At 49.4% G+C, this 16,368-nt stretch overlaps 5 protein-coding genes across 5 annotated transcripts; 4 read left to right on the top strand and 1 right to left on the bottom strand.

Annotated features, from left to right (window-relative positions):
* Positions 1 to 376: 376 nt before the first annotated feature.
* Positions 377 to 2,109, top strand: UREG_04071 (phosphate-phosphoenolpyruvate translocator; the record flags this gene model as incomplete). Its single annotated transcript, XM_002544508.1, has 2 exons — positions 377 to 751; positions 814 to 2,109. The coding sequence occupies 2 exons, from the start codon at positions 377 to 379 to the stop codon at positions 2,107 to 2,109; spliced, it is 1,671 nt and encodes a 556-aa protein (XP_002544554.1).
* An 803-nt stretch (positions 2,110 to 2,912) lies between these two features.
* Positions 2,913 to 5,488, top strand: UREG_04070 (NADH dehydrogenase (quinone), G subunit; the record flags this gene model as incomplete). Its single annotated transcript, XM_002544507.1, has 5 exons — positions 2,913 to 3,027; positions 3,089 to 3,112; positions 3,278 to 3,292; positions 3,438 to 5,319; positions 5,383 to 5,488. The coding sequence occupies 5 exons, from the start codon at positions 2,913 to 2,915 to the stop codon at positions 5,486 to 5,488; spliced, it is 2,142 nt and encodes a 713-aa protein (XP_002544553.1).
* A 710-nt stretch (positions 5,489 to 6,198) lies between these two features.
* Positions 6,199 to 7,320, bottom strand: UREG_04069 (uncharacterized protein; the record flags this gene model as incomplete). The annotated part of the gene is made up of 5 exons (XM_002544506.1): positions 6,199 to 6,209; positions 6,332 to 6,421; positions 6,476 to 6,794; positions 6,868 to 7,100; positions 7,179 to 7,320. The coding sequence occupies 5 exons, from the start codon at positions 7,318 to 7,320 to the stop codon at positions 6,199 to 6,201; spliced, it is 795 nt and encodes a 264-aa protein (XP_002544552.1).
* Positions 7,321 to 8,247: 927 nt separating this feature from the next.
* Positions 8,248 to 11,295, top strand: UREG_04068 (uncharacterized protein; the record flags this gene model as incomplete). Its single annotated transcript, XM_002544505.1, has 2 exons — positions 8,248 to 10,651; positions 10,706 to 11,295. The coding sequence occupies 2 exons, from the start codon at positions 8,248 to 8,250 to the stop codon at positions 11,293 to 11,295; spliced, it is 2,994 nt and encodes a 997-aa protein (XP_002544551.1).
* A 3,892-nt stretch (positions 11,296 to 15,187) lies between these two features.
* UREG_04067 (uncharacterized protein) lies at positions 15,188 to 16,029 on the top strand (the record flags this gene model as incomplete). Its single annotated transcript, XM_002544504.1, has 2 exons — positions 15,188 to 15,495; positions 15,645 to 16,029. The coding sequence occupies 2 exons, from the start codon at positions 15,188 to 15,190 to the stop codon at positions 16,027 to 16,029; spliced, it is 693 nt and encodes a 230-aa protein (XP_002544550.1).
* Positions 16,030 to 16,368: the final 339 nt, after the last annotated feature.

Genomic DNA, 16,368 nt, shown 5'->3' with positions numbered 1-16,368 from the left:
GCGGCCGATTCGAGCTTGTTACACAGAGGAGGGTGCCAACAGTGCGTTTTCCCATCGTGTTATTAGGGCCCAGTAGTCGTAGACTTGCCTCCCCCTTTCTCATCCTCCATCTCGCAGCCAGACAGCATCGATCTCGGTGAGTGGGTGCGGAATTATTAAAAGGTACAAGGTGGAAACGTGGGCGAGGCAGCCCAATCAGCACCATCACCGCCGGGTGCCAAGTGCTTGTTATTAGCGTTTAGCCTCCCTTTCGATCATCAAAAAGATCAGTGCTGGATGAGACACTGTGAAGATTTCTACACCATGGCCTTCCTCACCATCTGACGGCACCCTTCTTGTTGTTCTGCTGCGCTTGCTTTTCGCCGAGAGACTGATGATGAGTGTTACTACAGTCCTACATCCCGTGCAGCATCCAGCAATTTCTCGGAATCACAAACCACAAATGAACCTCCCTGGCGCAGAGGGTACCTTGGACAAGTTCCCGTCTGTTGATGACGAATCCACCACTGTCCCCGGTGACGCGAACATCCCTTTGCCAACAGGCAACTTGAGGTCCTCCCCGGATCCCATGTGGTTGCCGCGGAAAAATGGACTGATTTCCAACGGGTTATCAAACGGGCGAAAGCAGCGCCCGCCGCGCAAGAGTATCGGTGAGGCGATCGGGTCGTTTAAGAAGAGAAGTGCAAGCGTCAGTGTGAATGCACAGGAACTGGCAGAGGCGTTAAAGGCGCCAGTCTCTTATAAACTGATCGTGAGTGCAGGTGTTTGATTGCTGCATCTGATGCTCATCTAACACGGTTGCTTCTGAATTAGGGGCTGTGTCTTGTTTGGTACATGACCTCTGCGCTCACCAACACTTCGTCAAAAGAGATCCTAACTGCCCTCCCAAAACCGATTACCCTCACTATCGTCCAATTCGGCTTCGTTTCGACATCATGCCTAGCTTCTTCGTACCTGGCGTCCGTGTTTCCGGGCCTCAGATCGGCCATCCCCGCGTTGAGGAACCCAATTCGATATCCCTCCATCGAAGTCCTCTCAACCGCGTTGCCCTTGGCTTTATTTCAGCTCGCAGGACATATTCTAAGCGCTATGGCAACTTCCCAAATCCCCGTTTCGCTCGTCCACACGATCAAGGGCCTCTCCCCCCTGTTTACCGTCCTTGCCTACCGATTTCTTTTCCGCATCCGCTACGCGCGAGCCACATACCTTTCACTCGTACCGCTTACGCTGGGAGTAATGCTTGCCTGCTCTTCCAGCTTTTCTACAAACCTTTTCGGTATCTTGTGCGCATTTTGTGCAGCCCTCGTCTTTGTGTCTCAAAATATCTTCTCCAAGAAGCTGTTCAACGAAGCCGCCCGTATCGAAGCGGAAGGCCAGACGCTCACCGGCCGTAAGCTGGACAAGCTTAACCTCTTATGCTATTGCTCCGGCTTGGCTTTTATTTTGACAGCACCCATTTGGTTCTTTTCCGAAGGTTATCCTCTTTTCATGGATTTGCTCCAAGACGGGGCCATCGATCTTACGGAAAGGAAGGGAAGCCTTGACCACGGGCCCCTAACTTTAGAATTCATCTTCAATGGACTGTCGCATTTCGCTCAAAATATTCTCGCGTTTGTCCTTTTGTCGATGATCTCGCCAGTGTCTTATTCTGTCGCGTCGCTGATTAAACGTGTCTTCGTCGTTGTTGTGGCAATTGTCTGGTTTGGAAATGCCACTACGCCAATTCAAGCCCTTGGTATCGGACTCACCTTTGTTGGATTGTACTTATACGACCGTACCAGCCATGAGGATGCGGCAGACCGACGGGCAAACGCGGACCACTTCCACTCCCGAAAAACGATTCTCCCACTCAACATCAGACAACCTAACAACAATAAGGGATGGAACTCAAACGGCTATGCATTCCCCCATCCTATCAAAGAAGGAGCGCTGGAAGGTGCAAACGGTTATGTCTCAGCGTCAACAGGCAATTCTAAAAAGGATGATAGTGAGCCGAATGGGCGACCCAGGAAAAGCAGCGCTGTTCGGCCATGGATGCCGCCGGGTACCAAACAGGAGACTACATGGCACCCCGGCGATGCTGTACCATCACAGCAATTTATTTCGTGATGTTAACAATTACACGTACATGTATGCAAAGTCGGCGTTCTACGGACGGTCAGGAAGGGACTTTTTTTGGGGCCATTACTTTGATGAAAGGCGTTCAAGACTCAGCTTGATGATTGAAAAAGAGAGGGAATAATGGATAGAATTTTTTTTTTCGATGTCATATATAATACTGAAAAAGAGAACTCGCTGAAGCTTCCCAGAACTTAGACGTGATTGAGACTATAGCACACCTTCCTCCCGCAGCTGTAAGACCCAAATCTCCAAAGTATACAATTCTGAACGTCATGACTGGGATGATCGAGGTGAGGATGTAGCGACCGTCGGTAAGGAACTGTTCCGTAATCAGGCTTTCAAGAAACCCTCGGACGCTCCAGCTCGGCGCAGAAAAGATCTGCTCTAAGACGATGCTGTAGAGGAAGAAGAGCTTGAGTTCTCATGGGACGAGCCCGACGAGATATCTCTCCAACCTACAATAAACCACGTCCATGAAATGAGTTATTTTGCGAGAAGGAAAGAGAAAAAGTTCCCAAACGCAAAATAAAAAGAGAAAATCCGCGCTAGCTGCTCGGGACGGAATATCCATTCTCCAGATACAATCACCGAGCCAATCCGAGGCGGCTGATTTGTTTAACTAAGCAAGAGAAGAAGAAGAGGAAGTCCAAGCAAAGGATAACGCAAAACAACGAAACGACGTCCTTCTTGTGGCCCGCTCACCCGCACGCCCCGTTGCTTCCCTCCTCCCTTAAGTCGCCCCATTTCAATTCTTCCTTTGTCATATCTTCTTCCCTTTTCGTCTCTTCAGGATGCGGCCGCAATTGTTCCGTGCGGCGGCCCGCTCGAGGAGATGGTCCAGACTCAATTGCTCCCGCACATTCGCAACAAGTACCCCTCGACCTGCGGAGGTTGAGCTCACAGTTGGTTAGTAAATGTCATGGGATTGTACTGGGGAGGGTCCTGCTAATGCACTTTTGGTTTGTAGATGGAAAGAAAGTGTCGATAGAAGGTAGCTTGGAAATCTCGGTGGACGTTTCGCGAACGACATGCTAATGGTATATTGAAGCTGGTTCGGCTCTAATTCAAGCTTGCGAGAAGGCAGGAGTGACAATTCCACGGTATGTGTTCTTATGGTGTCGCACATCAGATCAATTGGTATTAACGGAGTTTGCAGATATTGTTATCATGAGTAAGTGCATCTAAGAACGGCTTGGTTGATTTATATATGCACTAAACGCCATGGTCAGAAAATTAGCAATTGCGGGAAATTGTAGGCCCACCAATTCCTTTAGTCCATTTGAATGACATAGTTGCTTACACATAGCCTTGCACAGGTCGTATGTGTCTAGTCGAAGTCGAGAAAGCCCCCAAACCAGTTGCCTCTTGCGCGTGGCCTGTTCAACCGGGAATGGTGGTTAAGACGAACTCTGCCCTTACGCACAAAGCTAGAGAAGGTATCATGGAGTTTCTACTTGCGAATCATCCGCTTGATTGCCCTATTTGCGACCAGGGAGGCGAGTGTGACTTGCAAGATCAGTCGATGAGATATGGTGCCGACCGAGGTCGGTTCCACGAAGTTGGAGGGAAGCGTGCTGTGGAAGATAAAAACATTGGTCCCTTAATTAAGACCTCTATGAACAGATGTATCCACTGCACCCGTTGTGTCCGCTTTGCCAACGACATCGCTGGAGCCCCAGAACTAGGGACAACTGGACGAGGAAACGATATGCAAATCGGAACTTACTTGGAAAAGAATTTGGATTCTGAATTGTCTGCAAACGTTATCGACCTGTGCCCCGTCGGAGCCTTAACCTCTAAACCTTACGCATTCCGAGCAAGACCCTGGGAACTCAAACATACCGAGACCATTGATGTTCTCGATGGATTAGGTTCAAATATCAGAGTGGATTCTCGAGGGATGGAGGTGATGCGTGTTCTTCCAAGGCTTAATGATGACGTTAATGAGGAGTGGATCAACGACAAGACCAGATTCGCTTGCGACGGCCTCAAGACGCAGAGACTGACCACGCCTCTGCTCAGAAGGGACAATAAATTCGTGCCCGCCACATGGGAGCAAGTTTTGACTGAAATTGGCGGTGCTTTCAGAAGCTTGGCACCGAAAGCTAATGAATTCAAGGCCATTGCAGGCCATCTCGTTGAAACCGAGTCCCTCGTTGCGATGAAGGATTTGGCAAACAAACTTGGCTCGGAGAATCTTGCGCTTGATCAGCCCGGCGGCAGCCAACCAATCGCTCATGGTATTGACCTCAGATCCAGCTACCTTTTCAATTCCAAGATTTACGGCATTGAATCCACCGATGCCATTCTTCTTGTGGGAACGAACCCCCGCCATGAGGCTGCTGTCCTGAATGCACGCATTCGGAAACAATGGCTTCGCTCTGACTTGGAGATTGGTCTTGTCGGCGAGTCTTTCGAAAGCACCTTTGAGTTTGAGCACCTGGGGGATACTGCTGCCTCTTTGAAGGAGGCTCTTTCGGGACCTTTCGGAAAGAAATTGGCCGCTGCTAAGAAGCCCATGATCATTGTTGGAAGCGCCGTTGCTGAGCATCCCGATGCTAAAGCTTTGTTTGAAATGATTGGCGGATTCGTCGATAAGAAGGCTGCGACCTTCAATACCCCCGAATGGCAAGGATACAATGTTCTTCAACGCACTGCTTCTCGCTCGGGAGCGTACGACGTTGGGTTCACAACTCCCTCTCCCGAAGTCGCTCAGACTACTCCCAAGATGGTTTGGCTGCTAGGAGCTGATGAAATCAGTGAAGCTGATATCCCAAAGAATGCCTTCGTTGTGTACCAAGGTCATCACGGTGACCGCGGTGCTGAACTCGCGGACGTTGTCCTCCCAGGAGCAACATACACAGAAAAGTCCGGCACATATGTGAACACAGAAGGCAGAGTGCAGATCACGCGCGCTGCTACGTCGCTTACCGGAGCCGCCAGGGAGGACTGGAAGATCATTAGAGCTGCTAGTGAATTCCTAGGAGCCCCGCTTCCATATGATGATATCGAGATGTTGAGAGATAGGATGGAAGAGATCAATCCTGCCTTGAGAAGATACGACGTTGTTGAATCTACATCTTTAAGCCAACTGAGCAAAACTCAACTTGTCGACCAAAACAGAGGGGCCAAGCCATCCGGTGAACCGCTCAAGAAACCCATTGAGAACTTCTATTTCACAGATGTTATTTCCAGAAGGTATGTTCATGACTCCAGCGCAACTTTGCGGATCTGTACCAAGATAACTAATTCATCATTCAGCTCTACGACGATGGCGAGATGTTCAGCCGCCAAGGAGACCGGAAACCCGGATAATAACTTCATGGCCCCCGGCGAACCAGCGCCGCAATATTTTGTAGCTCAATAGACAACTCTAGTCGTCCCCTTCTTCCTCTGCCTTCATTCCAGCCTTGATTTTCGTTTTCATGTGACACCACTATCATGTCCTTTCTCGTGGCTCCGGCGTTTCCATATCTCCATTTCCTTTCGCCCTGTACTTCTTTTAAAATTTCTGTAGAGCTGAACTACAATCCGTTGCGCTTGTAGCTGCAAACCACATTGCACATGTCTCTGTCTGTATATAAGAGAGTCCCGAGACTTCGCGAGAAGGGAATAGAGTTTCCAAGTGTGTGTAGCTGCTTTAATATGGATGAGCACGTTTCCCTTTCATCCAAATCCAGCGGGTGAAAATAGGAATAGCTCTGGGAATGGATTCGGTTTTGTGGCGGCTTGTCTGTCAAAACAAAGAAGATTGATATATATTCAAAAACTATAAATTGCATATTTCACCATACTCATAATTCGTCATCGCTTTCCGTCTCAATTTCGTTATCGTCTTGTTTCCGTTCAACCACTGGTGCGGTTTTCAGATTCCTTCCCCGTCTAGTAAATGGTAATTCACGACGGGGAGGGGGGCTAGCGGAGGGCTCTGGGACTGCAGGACGGTCGGATTTCTTGTCCGGCTTATCGTCCGTTGATGCAATGCGTTCCTTACCCTTTGACGGCGCAGGGACAGAGGTGTCCGGTTTCGCATCGGCATCTTCTGCTTCTGATGCCGTTTCTTCATCCTCCAACGGTTCAGGTGTTGACTGACGGTCAGATTCTGTCGCGGTTTCTTCGTCTTCTGCTTCTTTTTCCGGATTGTTTTTAGTCTCCTTTTCCTTTGTGTCTACGTCCATTGCGTCGAAAGCGTCTTCGCTTTCAGACTCACTAGGTGGCTCTTGGGCTTTGCGTTTTGTTTTCCTACTCGCATCGGCTTTTCTGGGTTTCTTCCCCGTATTCGCAGCTTCCAATTCAGCGACTATAATATGGTTAGTTAAATATCAAAGGCAAAAAGGGAAAAAATAAGGCACACCTTTTGCGGGATCAACTTTTGCGGTGGCCAGCAGTCTTTGTTGGTTACGAATCTTCAGCTTCTTCTCGTTTAGGAGTTGCGCAAATTTAGCAATTAACTGGTCATCGTGTTCCTTTTTCGCCTGAATTAGCTCTTCCAATTGGGCATTCAAATGGCTAATCGTGGATTCTGAGTCGCGATATTTGGCTTTTAGCGAGAACACTTCGTTGGAAACATCGTTCGCCTGAGCGACAGCAATACCAGTCCAGTCAAAAAGCTGGATGGCCTGGTCATCGTCTTGTTTAAGTGTGATTGAACCCAGACGTTGCTGAAGTATTAACTGTGGTCAGCGCAGCTGATGACGTGGACCATTGAGACGAGGTAGGGTGCCCATGCAGGATGAAAAATCATACCGTAATAGAATCGATCCGTTTTCGGAGAGTTATCAAGATCTCTTTATCGCCCTCGTCGTCGTCTTCCCCATCCATCGATTTCACTATTGCGACCGTCTCCAGGCCTGTCGTCCAGTCTTCCGACTCGATAGCGTCCTGGTTCTGGTTAAATACGTATGAAAGAATTCCAGCCCATTCGTCGTCGCTGCCGCGGTAGTTTTTGGCCCGTAATTTGCTGATTTGAGATGTTTTAACTAAAAACGAGCATCGTGTCAGCGTACCGGCATCGAAGCAAAGAGTTGGGAAGCCACTGTAGGCGAGTCCAAACTTACTGGAGCCTGTGTAAGGATTCTCCCCTTCTGTAGCGACGAGACTCAAATCGAGCTTGTTTTTCCCGGACTTGGATGTCTTGATCAGAATGAACTCATCCAGGCTGTCGCTTCGCGGAATGCGCAGAACCCTTTCTGGAGCCATGGTGAAGGTGTGAAGCTGATGGCAAACTCCACCGAGATCAGGCACTCTTTATATGCCGAATTGACTTGTAGAACCAGTCACCAGGCTGTCCCAAGGCGACAGTGGCCGCCAAAGCACTCGCTACTGTGTGAGAAGCTTCCCTTGTTCCTGTTGCCTAGGTATCCGGTGTAACATTACATGACATCAGCGGGCCTTACACGCGTAATAAAACGCGCTAACCGGTCGCTTAAAGGCTAGCCGCCGAAGCGCGTGCGGTTCGTACCGTAACCCCGTAAAGTTACTGTATGGAGTACCCTGACTTGGCGATCCCAACCTCCACTGAGCAACGCCAGGAGACGCCCAAGCAACATCCAAGCCCCTTTGCTTCCGCACTCTCGTTCAACAGCAAGGGCCGGTGACTTGCAAGGCATCGTGACTGCTATTCTTTCATTGTTGCGGAATCTCTGATATCCCACGGCTTTCGTTTGCTTCCCAGCCACTCAACTTTCGGCCTCAAGCGACCCTGTCCTGCAAATTTAATGTTGAACTACGACATGCAGCCCGACGAACCCTGGCAAAAATCGATTTGATTGTATGATCAATAATATCAGCTTTGTGTGAAACTGAAACATTTCTCCCAACCTTTGTGTGAAGTGGAATTACCCGTATTTCTTTCGATACTTTCAATTTGGCTGTTGCAACGCTAAAGGCCAGTCGTCCATTGCCCAGGATTCTTTCATTTCCAACTTTATGCGAGAGTCTTCCCAAGTCGAAGCTTCGAAGCTACTCCGCCGCATCGTGAGGAATGACTTCGCTTCCTCGTTCTACCCGTTTCGACCCAGACGCAATTACCATACGTTGATATTAGTGTTGTGAATTGGGCGTGGTCGATTGGAGAGGGACCGACTGCTTTTTGAATCTGGTGGTGGTCGTGGCCCTTCCAACAACATGGACATCTCCCCAATACGGCTTCAAAGGCACCAAGAGGAGATGATTGAGTGCTGGGATAACGATGGGGATTTCCAATGCGGCGATGAAATTTACTTTCGGACCGCTTCTTCAGCAACGTCCGTGACCGGATCTTCCATTCGACCCTCTGGCCATCGAGACTCCATTTCTTCCCGCCTTTCTTGCAGGTCGGATCGCGATTCCAACTATGGCGACGAAGAAAGCTGGCAGGTGCTGTTGGACCAAGATGAGTTTGGCACCGAAGATGCGATTGTATCCGCCAAAAACGCCGGGATTCCCATTCCCGACGGAATACCAAAGTCAGCCCTCTTAGGGGGGACAATAAAAAGACTAGGTGGCCGAAAGAGTAAAAAAGTCTTAGAAGATGACTGGTCCGAAGATTTGGACTTTGCAGGTTTGCACGGAGACCTTAGGTTACGATTCAAACACGAAGCAACCTCGCCAGAATCTCTCCTACATCTCAGCTCGCTACCAACAAGCCCATCTAAGTCTCGAGACCTGGAATTTTTCACAGATATGGTCAACCGCTCGCCAGCACCCAAACCTTTCTTCAATGATTTATATAAATTTAGGGATACGGATGAAGATGCTTCTTTTGACGATGTTCCAACGATCAAATTAGCAAAATCTCGACCTCAACCGATTTCGAACGCGTTCGCAATACCAACCCCGACAGAACCCACTACCCAAGACGAAAGCATCGAAACAGACTTGGTCCTCCCGTCAGATGGTGAGCCGTTACGTCTCTCCACTAAACGAGAAGTCTCCAAGACGCCTGACATCTTCGGGGACGAGTTTGATGCTGAATGGGCAGAAGGTAGCATTGGCGTCCGGTTTGGCGGAACAAAAAGGGAAGGGTTCTCGGCTCGTAGCTCGACGGTATCCGCATTGAGCCCAAGCGTTTCCAGTTGCTTGACGGTTGAAAGCGAAGATGAAGGATACAACGATCTTATTTTGCCTGATGAGCCGTTAGACTTACAAAAATCGCTGCAAAGGAGGCAAGCGTCTACACCACCTGCTACCCCAACTTTCCGTCCTGAGCCTGATGCCCCCAAAGACTCTGCTCAAACGGTTGATGACTTTTTCTCAGAGATTGAGATTGGTAACGGAGAGGTTTTTGATACAGAGAAATTGACTCTGAATCAAAATATCAAGCGCAAGGTTACAAGGCCAGCGAGCCCTGCTAGACGTGGAGCCACGACCATAACATTCACAAGCCGGACCTCGACTACTCGGATCCCCAGATTATCCGGCCTTGAGAGGCCCCGTTCTACCCAACTTGAGCCCGTGTCAGAAAGCGGTGCACCTGTGTCTAAATTCGTCCGCCCTACCTCTCGGTTGAGTGGACATGCCAACCACTCATCCCTATCGAATATTTCGGTGTCGAGCGCTGGCTCAACGTCGTCGACTACTCCGAGCCGTCGACCTACCAGTAGCAGCAGCTCCAAGGACACAGCGAGATGCGAATCGAATACCACAACTAGCCAGTTGCTCAAATCTAAGCGATCAATCTCGAGCATGCGAAACTACAATGCCGGAATGACATCCGCGCTGCAGAGATCTCCCGGACGACAAGAAAACAATGCGACTACGCGAACCACGGCGTCTCTCCGCCCAAAGACGCCAAACGACCGACCAACAACTGACTCTCGTCTTGGGCACCAACGACGACACCATATGCCATTCATTCCAGCCGGGGCCTCTCCCAAACAGTCACATCATGCAAGTCTTAAAACAAGCAGGCAGTTTCGCCGTGCAGACTCGGATAGCTCTGGTGATATTTTCACACACCACAGATCAACGTCACGCGTTTCAACTTCCTCAGCTTTATCAGACACTACGCGTCGGGGAAGCACCGATCTCCCTGTAGGGCTATTTGGTGCTGCTGCGAAACATACTATTACCAAGCCCAATCGAAAACGGCATTTTGGAGACGGCACTGAATTGGACATTTTTGACGATCTCCCAACCTCGGTGACTGCTGAAAGTAAATTTGTAAAACTACCTATCAAAAAAGGCCCTCCACGGGCTCTGCGGAATAGGCTCAGTCAATCAGGCATCCCCATACCAGCCAAAATGGAGGCAACAAGCCCTTCCTTGCCAATGAGTCCTCCACGGCAGGACTTTACACCTAGGTTTGCTCGCGATACCAACGCGTCCAGGATCGCGAGAGAACAAAGAATTGCCACGATGGCTCACAATCAAAAAGAACGCGAACACGGGCCCCTAGCTCCGATAAGTGCGAATTGGAAGTCGCCGCCGTTTCCCAGGCCACCTTCCAGCCCTACAATGGTTAAAAGCAGGCATGGACATAAACATCGTAATTCTGTCAGCCGGCCCCAGCTAATCAAGCCGATGGGCAATGGTGTGCATGAGCCGAAATGTAAGTTTCCTCTGATCAAATCCTCACGTTCATGATGCTGACACGCTATGATAGCCGTCAAAGGAATGAACTATAACCCTGTGTTATATAGATGGGAAGGAAACGAAACCGCTACAGCTGCCTTCGATCCGCCTCCTATATCAACACCTTCCAAGTCCTCGCTTGCACTGATTAGCAATATCGGTGGAATAACTGGCACTCAGGTTGTGGGCTCCATGATATTCGATCCCCAACGTATGTGTTGGCTTAAAGCGACATCTTCCCTACCCGGGAAAACCACTGCCACATCTCCACCAGATGAGGATGACGTGTTTGCTGGTCTTGATGATCTCGAAGATCGACCCCAAAAATCTAATATGGCTTCCCGAGCAGTATCAACAGCGGTTGATGTTGGCGCAGGAGATCCCTTGACCAGCGATGATAAAAGTGGTGATTCTTCCGATGACTGGATGATCACGGAAGAGTTTGATGTTGGCCCAGAATTCATCAAGCGGCAGCGTGCTGAGGAAGATAAATGGAGAAGGAAAGTCAGCAAATGGGTCAGCGACGACCGCAAGAATCTTGGAGATGGGTGGAGATGGACGATTCGGGACTTGGTGAAAACGGACCCGACCTTTGATATTCCAGTTCCGGATAAACGTTGAGTACTTCGGCTTGCACTGGAGGATCCTCGAACGCATATTCTCGGATCGATGACACTGGCATTTCCAGATGTTTTGTTTCGCATCTTTTTTGCCCGGCTCTACGGAGTACATGCATTGGTACTTTATACTACCTTAATCATAGGGATGCACCGAAGCTTCTCTACGCTTAAGAGAGTCACCTTTTGAGGATGATTCTCATCACAACGCTTCAACGGAATTATGATGAATATGTTTTTTTTTTCGCTTACCATATGGCAGGCTTTGGATTGCAGAGCCAAGGTGATTCATGTCCCTGTTGGGACCAAGCCCCTGCCTAACGACCTGATGACCAGCATACAGTGTGGGAACCTCTTGATTACTTGTTCTTGGGCTATATGGCATATTTCTCCCCGTGTATTCTAGCTGTACTATTGTTTTGCACTGCCTTCTGTTTTGCATCTGAAACTTCTGTCTTTTGCTTTGAGATTTAATGTTGCGCGGGAAGTTGTTCACTCTACTCGCCTTTTTAATATATAGTTAGTTTCGTACCCCATTTGTCTTCAATGGGCTTTTTGGCATACCATATCTTTGGATGGGCAATGATAGAAAACAATTGGTATTTTGAGCATCGATCCATCACTCCCTATTCGATTGGTCGTCCTTGTTTCCACGCAGCCAGCCATTGAAACGATGCCTCCGTGCTTCCACGAGCTCGCCGACTTTCGGCTGTCAACCAATTTAGTTGCGAAAACGGATGTCTCACAAATTTGCTATGAGCATTACAAATAGCTATACTTCCCGGGACTAGGGTGCTTCTTCCCCGCGAGGCTCATTGAGCCAGGGTCAAAGCACCTAGATCTATGGATGATCAGTGCGCAGCGCGAAAAAGCACACTAACAAATTAGAATACGGAGTGCACTTCGTTTTCATCGAGCCGCCCACCGCCATTGGCCACGGAATATTTGTTGGTCTGAGCTGAAGTTTGATGTCGGAGCTGTTGGGAGAAGAATAACATGTAAGAATCCCTCGGATCTCAAGGCCTAGGTCTCTCCTTTTTCCCGGGCGCTAATAGAGACAAGAACTGTCCGCTCTTCCGCCCCTGCAAAGGTGCAAACCCTCACCCGTCTCGCACTAACGCGAAGTCCACTCTTGAGTCTTATTTAGTCCCGATCGATCTTCGAGTCTTTCCCGTGCAAATATGCATTGAGATCCATGTGTCGTCGGAGAAATGACTATTGGTTCCCCCCCACGGCGCATTGCAGGCCTTCTCCCCCTGCTCTCGAATCTTATTAGTGTGTGATGAAATGGCTGCACACCGACTTTTTGCTACCCTCCCCCCGGTTCGCCATCAGCTTCGGGCACGCGAAGCATCCCGTGCTCAAAATGGATTGTTTAATGCAGAGGTTTTTTGCTCTGAAACAATGCGGACGGGAGTTGGGATGACGTTATATCCATCGTGCAGTTTGAGGAGGCGGCGAGGAAGAGGAGCTGTCAGAAGTCGATGGCTGACGGTCACCACTATCCGCCTTCCGCGCTATACGAGTGACATTCGGCTTTCTTTGGCAGGATCAAAGGCACCATCTATTCAACTCTCTGCTGCCATTCTGAAGTCCCTGAAAGAGATTGCGTTCAACCTCGGTAACTACCCAAGGCTTATATGGCTTAGTTCGTGATGAACGATACCGTCACCGTCTGCAGTCATCTCGTCGTCAAAGTTAAAAGCTATGCAGGTGAATGGACCTTTAGATGGTAGGCAACACTTAAAACTTCGGTATCACTCCAGAATCCCACTCCTGGAACGCAGGCAGTAGAATAGTCGCCAAGTCGAACCGCTCAAATGTCGTCAGGCGAAATTGCGTTGCCCCTGAAGCGATCGTCCATCCAAGGCATCTGCATTTGGATCTATGCCGACGACGCCCTCCTGATCCCTTCTCTCATGACGAACTAATCTCCAAAAGCAGGTTTTTTGGGTATCGGAAAACGGCAGACTCCAACTCATCACTGGCCGTATCCCCTCGCAGAGGCCATCCCTCCACCCCAGGCTTCCAAACTAGCTTGGGCTGTCAGCCAACCCCCGAGGCAGAAGGAGCCTGATAGACGTTGTCACAGTTAAACAGGAAATTCGACATTTGTGAAATCCAAATGTAGCAAAAAGATCATCCCAAAGCATGGAAAAATGCTGGTAGACGAGATATGGTATGTTTATCCCGATGGAAATGAGGTTCAACTTGGGAACAGAATCCTGGGCCCAGTAGAAGCAGCGAGATGGATATTCGAAAGGATGCCCACAAATGACACAGCAATTTCAGTGATGCCTTTTTCAACAAATCTTCTGACGGTCTTGTCACTGACGAGGGAGCCTGGCTCGTCAATGCCGCGGAGAATTCAGTTGTGACAACGTAAAGTCCAATGAATTGTTTCCGGTACAGGCCGTTAATCCGTGCGGTCATAATCCACATATCAAATCCCACACCGATTATCTTCACAAGATGTATGAGTTGAAACGCAGGTTGTCACCGCGGCCATGTGCCTCCAGGCCTCTGGGAATGATCCGCAAAACAAGGGTGAACATTGAGGCCCCTTCAGATCTATCAAGTCAAAGCCATATGTCCGAAAATCGATGGAACAGCAGCCAGAAGTGATTTCATTGTGTATAGGCTTGCTGGAAGAGTGAGAGAAACGGAAAGCAAGGAATATCAGGGGTTAAAGAATTGGTCGCGGGAGTTTTGATCAACTCGACAAGGAACCGTTCTCTTGATACCTTGAATCAAGCGCCAGCTAACCCCTAGCGAGCTCCCAGTTCCTTGTGCTGGGGAACAGGCTAACTAGTTAGCCCGCTCGCTAGCCTGAAGCCCGTCTTAGGCTTCTCACTATGACGGGGGTTGAGTTATTATTTAGCTCTGCCCAGAGACGTGTGGAGTATGGGACTTTGCTGGTACAAGATCTTTGTATCTTGACTGGAGAGACGGGAGATCTACATACATGGGGCAAGGCAGATGGAATGGAAATAAAGTCTTTTTTGCCAATCTGGGGTGAAGATACAACTTTATGGATGTCGACCAGAAGTAACTTGAAGTCAAGTCGTTTTTGAGTCTACTGCCTGCGGCTACAATTGTGTTGATGAAGGATAGGGCATAGAACTTTGTGGAATAACTTTGGCTTTCGCCAACTTATCGTTGCCCTACTTCATGATGGTAGGATATGGGATAACCTTGGATCTTTTGTTCTATTCGTCCGCTTCCTCGAGGCTATCCAGATAATCAATCCCCTTTTTTTAGGCAGACAAGAATGTGGTGGCGATGCGCCGATGGCTTGACGGTTTTTCCCAAGGTCATGGCTAAATGGGAGCAACTTACCGTGGGACATGATTGCCTCAACAACAGGCCAATTAACAGCCTTCCAGAGGTCGTACAGGTATCCCCCCAGCTGGCGAAGCATTTCGTAAAAAGGCCGATCACCTCGGAACTGGCTCAGATTCTTCAGAAATCAGACCCCAAATATCTGCACGGCAATGCATCCTCAAAGTAAGGAACCGGGAAAGGCAGATGCAGCCATGAGCACATAATATGTATGCAGGAAAAGTCGCATCCCCTGGACGGCTCTTTTGCTACCTAGTAGCTAAAATCGGATACCTCAAGAGCTCTAATCTGCCGAGAAAGGAATCTCGAATGCTGAGTGCCCCGAAGCCGCCAGGTTCCGAGCCAGCATATCCCCAAGAGGCCCCTCACAGTCCGGTATTGGGCAAAAAGCAACGAGGCTAGCAAATCGCCATTCGAGTTTCGTGTTATTCCGTGGAGCAAATCGGTCACAGGCTGAATGACTTACGGAATCGACGGAGCAAAAAGACGGGCAGGACCACGCGTTTCTTTACCAGACTCATCGAAATTCCGAGCCCCCCACTGGAGCTGAAGAGATGACGACTGCACCGGATGCTGGTGCTATTCTCGTCGACGGAGTTTTGCGCGATGCGAGCCGATCTGCTTCTCCTTCGTCTTCCTCGGCGAAAGGATTTGGAAACGACACGGAGGAATGTGCCCGAGAAGCCAAAATGGAAAAGAGAAAGGTTAAATCACCCTTGATGGGTGTTTCGTGGGCTCGTGAGGTGTCAGAAAAAAATATAAGACAGCTGGGTAACGAGAACTGGTCAGCAGGGCCTGTTGATGGTGCACAGAATTACACCTCTCTTGATATGACATATGTTTTGCCTGAAAAGGAGGATGGGTAACTATAATGGACGAGCATCATCCAGGTCGTGCAATGTAATACAGTTCCATAAAGTTGCATCCAAAGGCAAAGCTTTGCTAAAATGGATTCCCGCACAAACATGCAACTGGAAGAAATAGCAAAAGTCTGGCTAGCTGAATCGAAAGCCATCAAATGAAACGGCAGAAAACGGAATCGTTTCTTGCCCTGAGTCTTTGCCAACGGTACTCGTTTGGCGATCACAACGAGCTGACGTCGGGCCTGGGAACTGCCCTTGACGTGCAAGACGATGGCCGAAGAAGAAAGTCGAAGCAAACTGGATCCAATCTTCCTGGGGTTCACAAGTCAGCGCATCCGTTTCGCAGTGGAGAACCTCGTTGGTGGCGAGATCTGTTCGGCTTCGTGGTCCAGGAATATGAAACATGCTTTGCTGGCCTTCTGCACGGCGGCGAGAACGCCAGAAACATCCCTGGCCGATCTAGAAGGCAAAAGACTGGCGCTATCCATGTGCATTTGGAGACTTGGCCCAGCGGGCCAGCACACAGCCAATGACCAGCGGAAGGATGATGCTAACAGAGAGTTGTCGAACTCGTGTTCGGTCTTCCTTCATCGCCCTTTTTTTGATTATTATTACAGCACAACTGGCGGCACAATGTTGATAATGCAGGCCTTGTCAGCGCCTCAACTGCAGGCTAGTTGAAAGGCCCCGGGAACGGATTGGGGATGCAAAGGCTCCGTTCGAACACACTACCCCAGGAATCGTGATTTCATTGTCGACCAGCGAAACAGGTTCCATCTGCCTGAGGAATCCAGATTCGAGCTGAAGAAGTCAACTCCTGTGGGGGAGGGGATCTGCCCCTTTTGCCCATCGCAGGCTCAAAAGAAATGACG

This window comes from Uncinocarpus reesii, genomic scaffold, assembly GCF_000003515.1.
Source record: "Uncinocarpus reesii 1704 scaffold_2 genomic scaffold, whole genome shotgun sequence".
NCBI classification, from domain to species: domain Eukaryota; kingdom Fungi; phylum Ascomycota; class Eurotiomycetes; order Onygenales; family Onygenaceae; genus Uncinocarpus; species Uncinocarpus reesii.
This window is presented reverse-complemented; position numbering and strand designations above follow the sequence as displayed.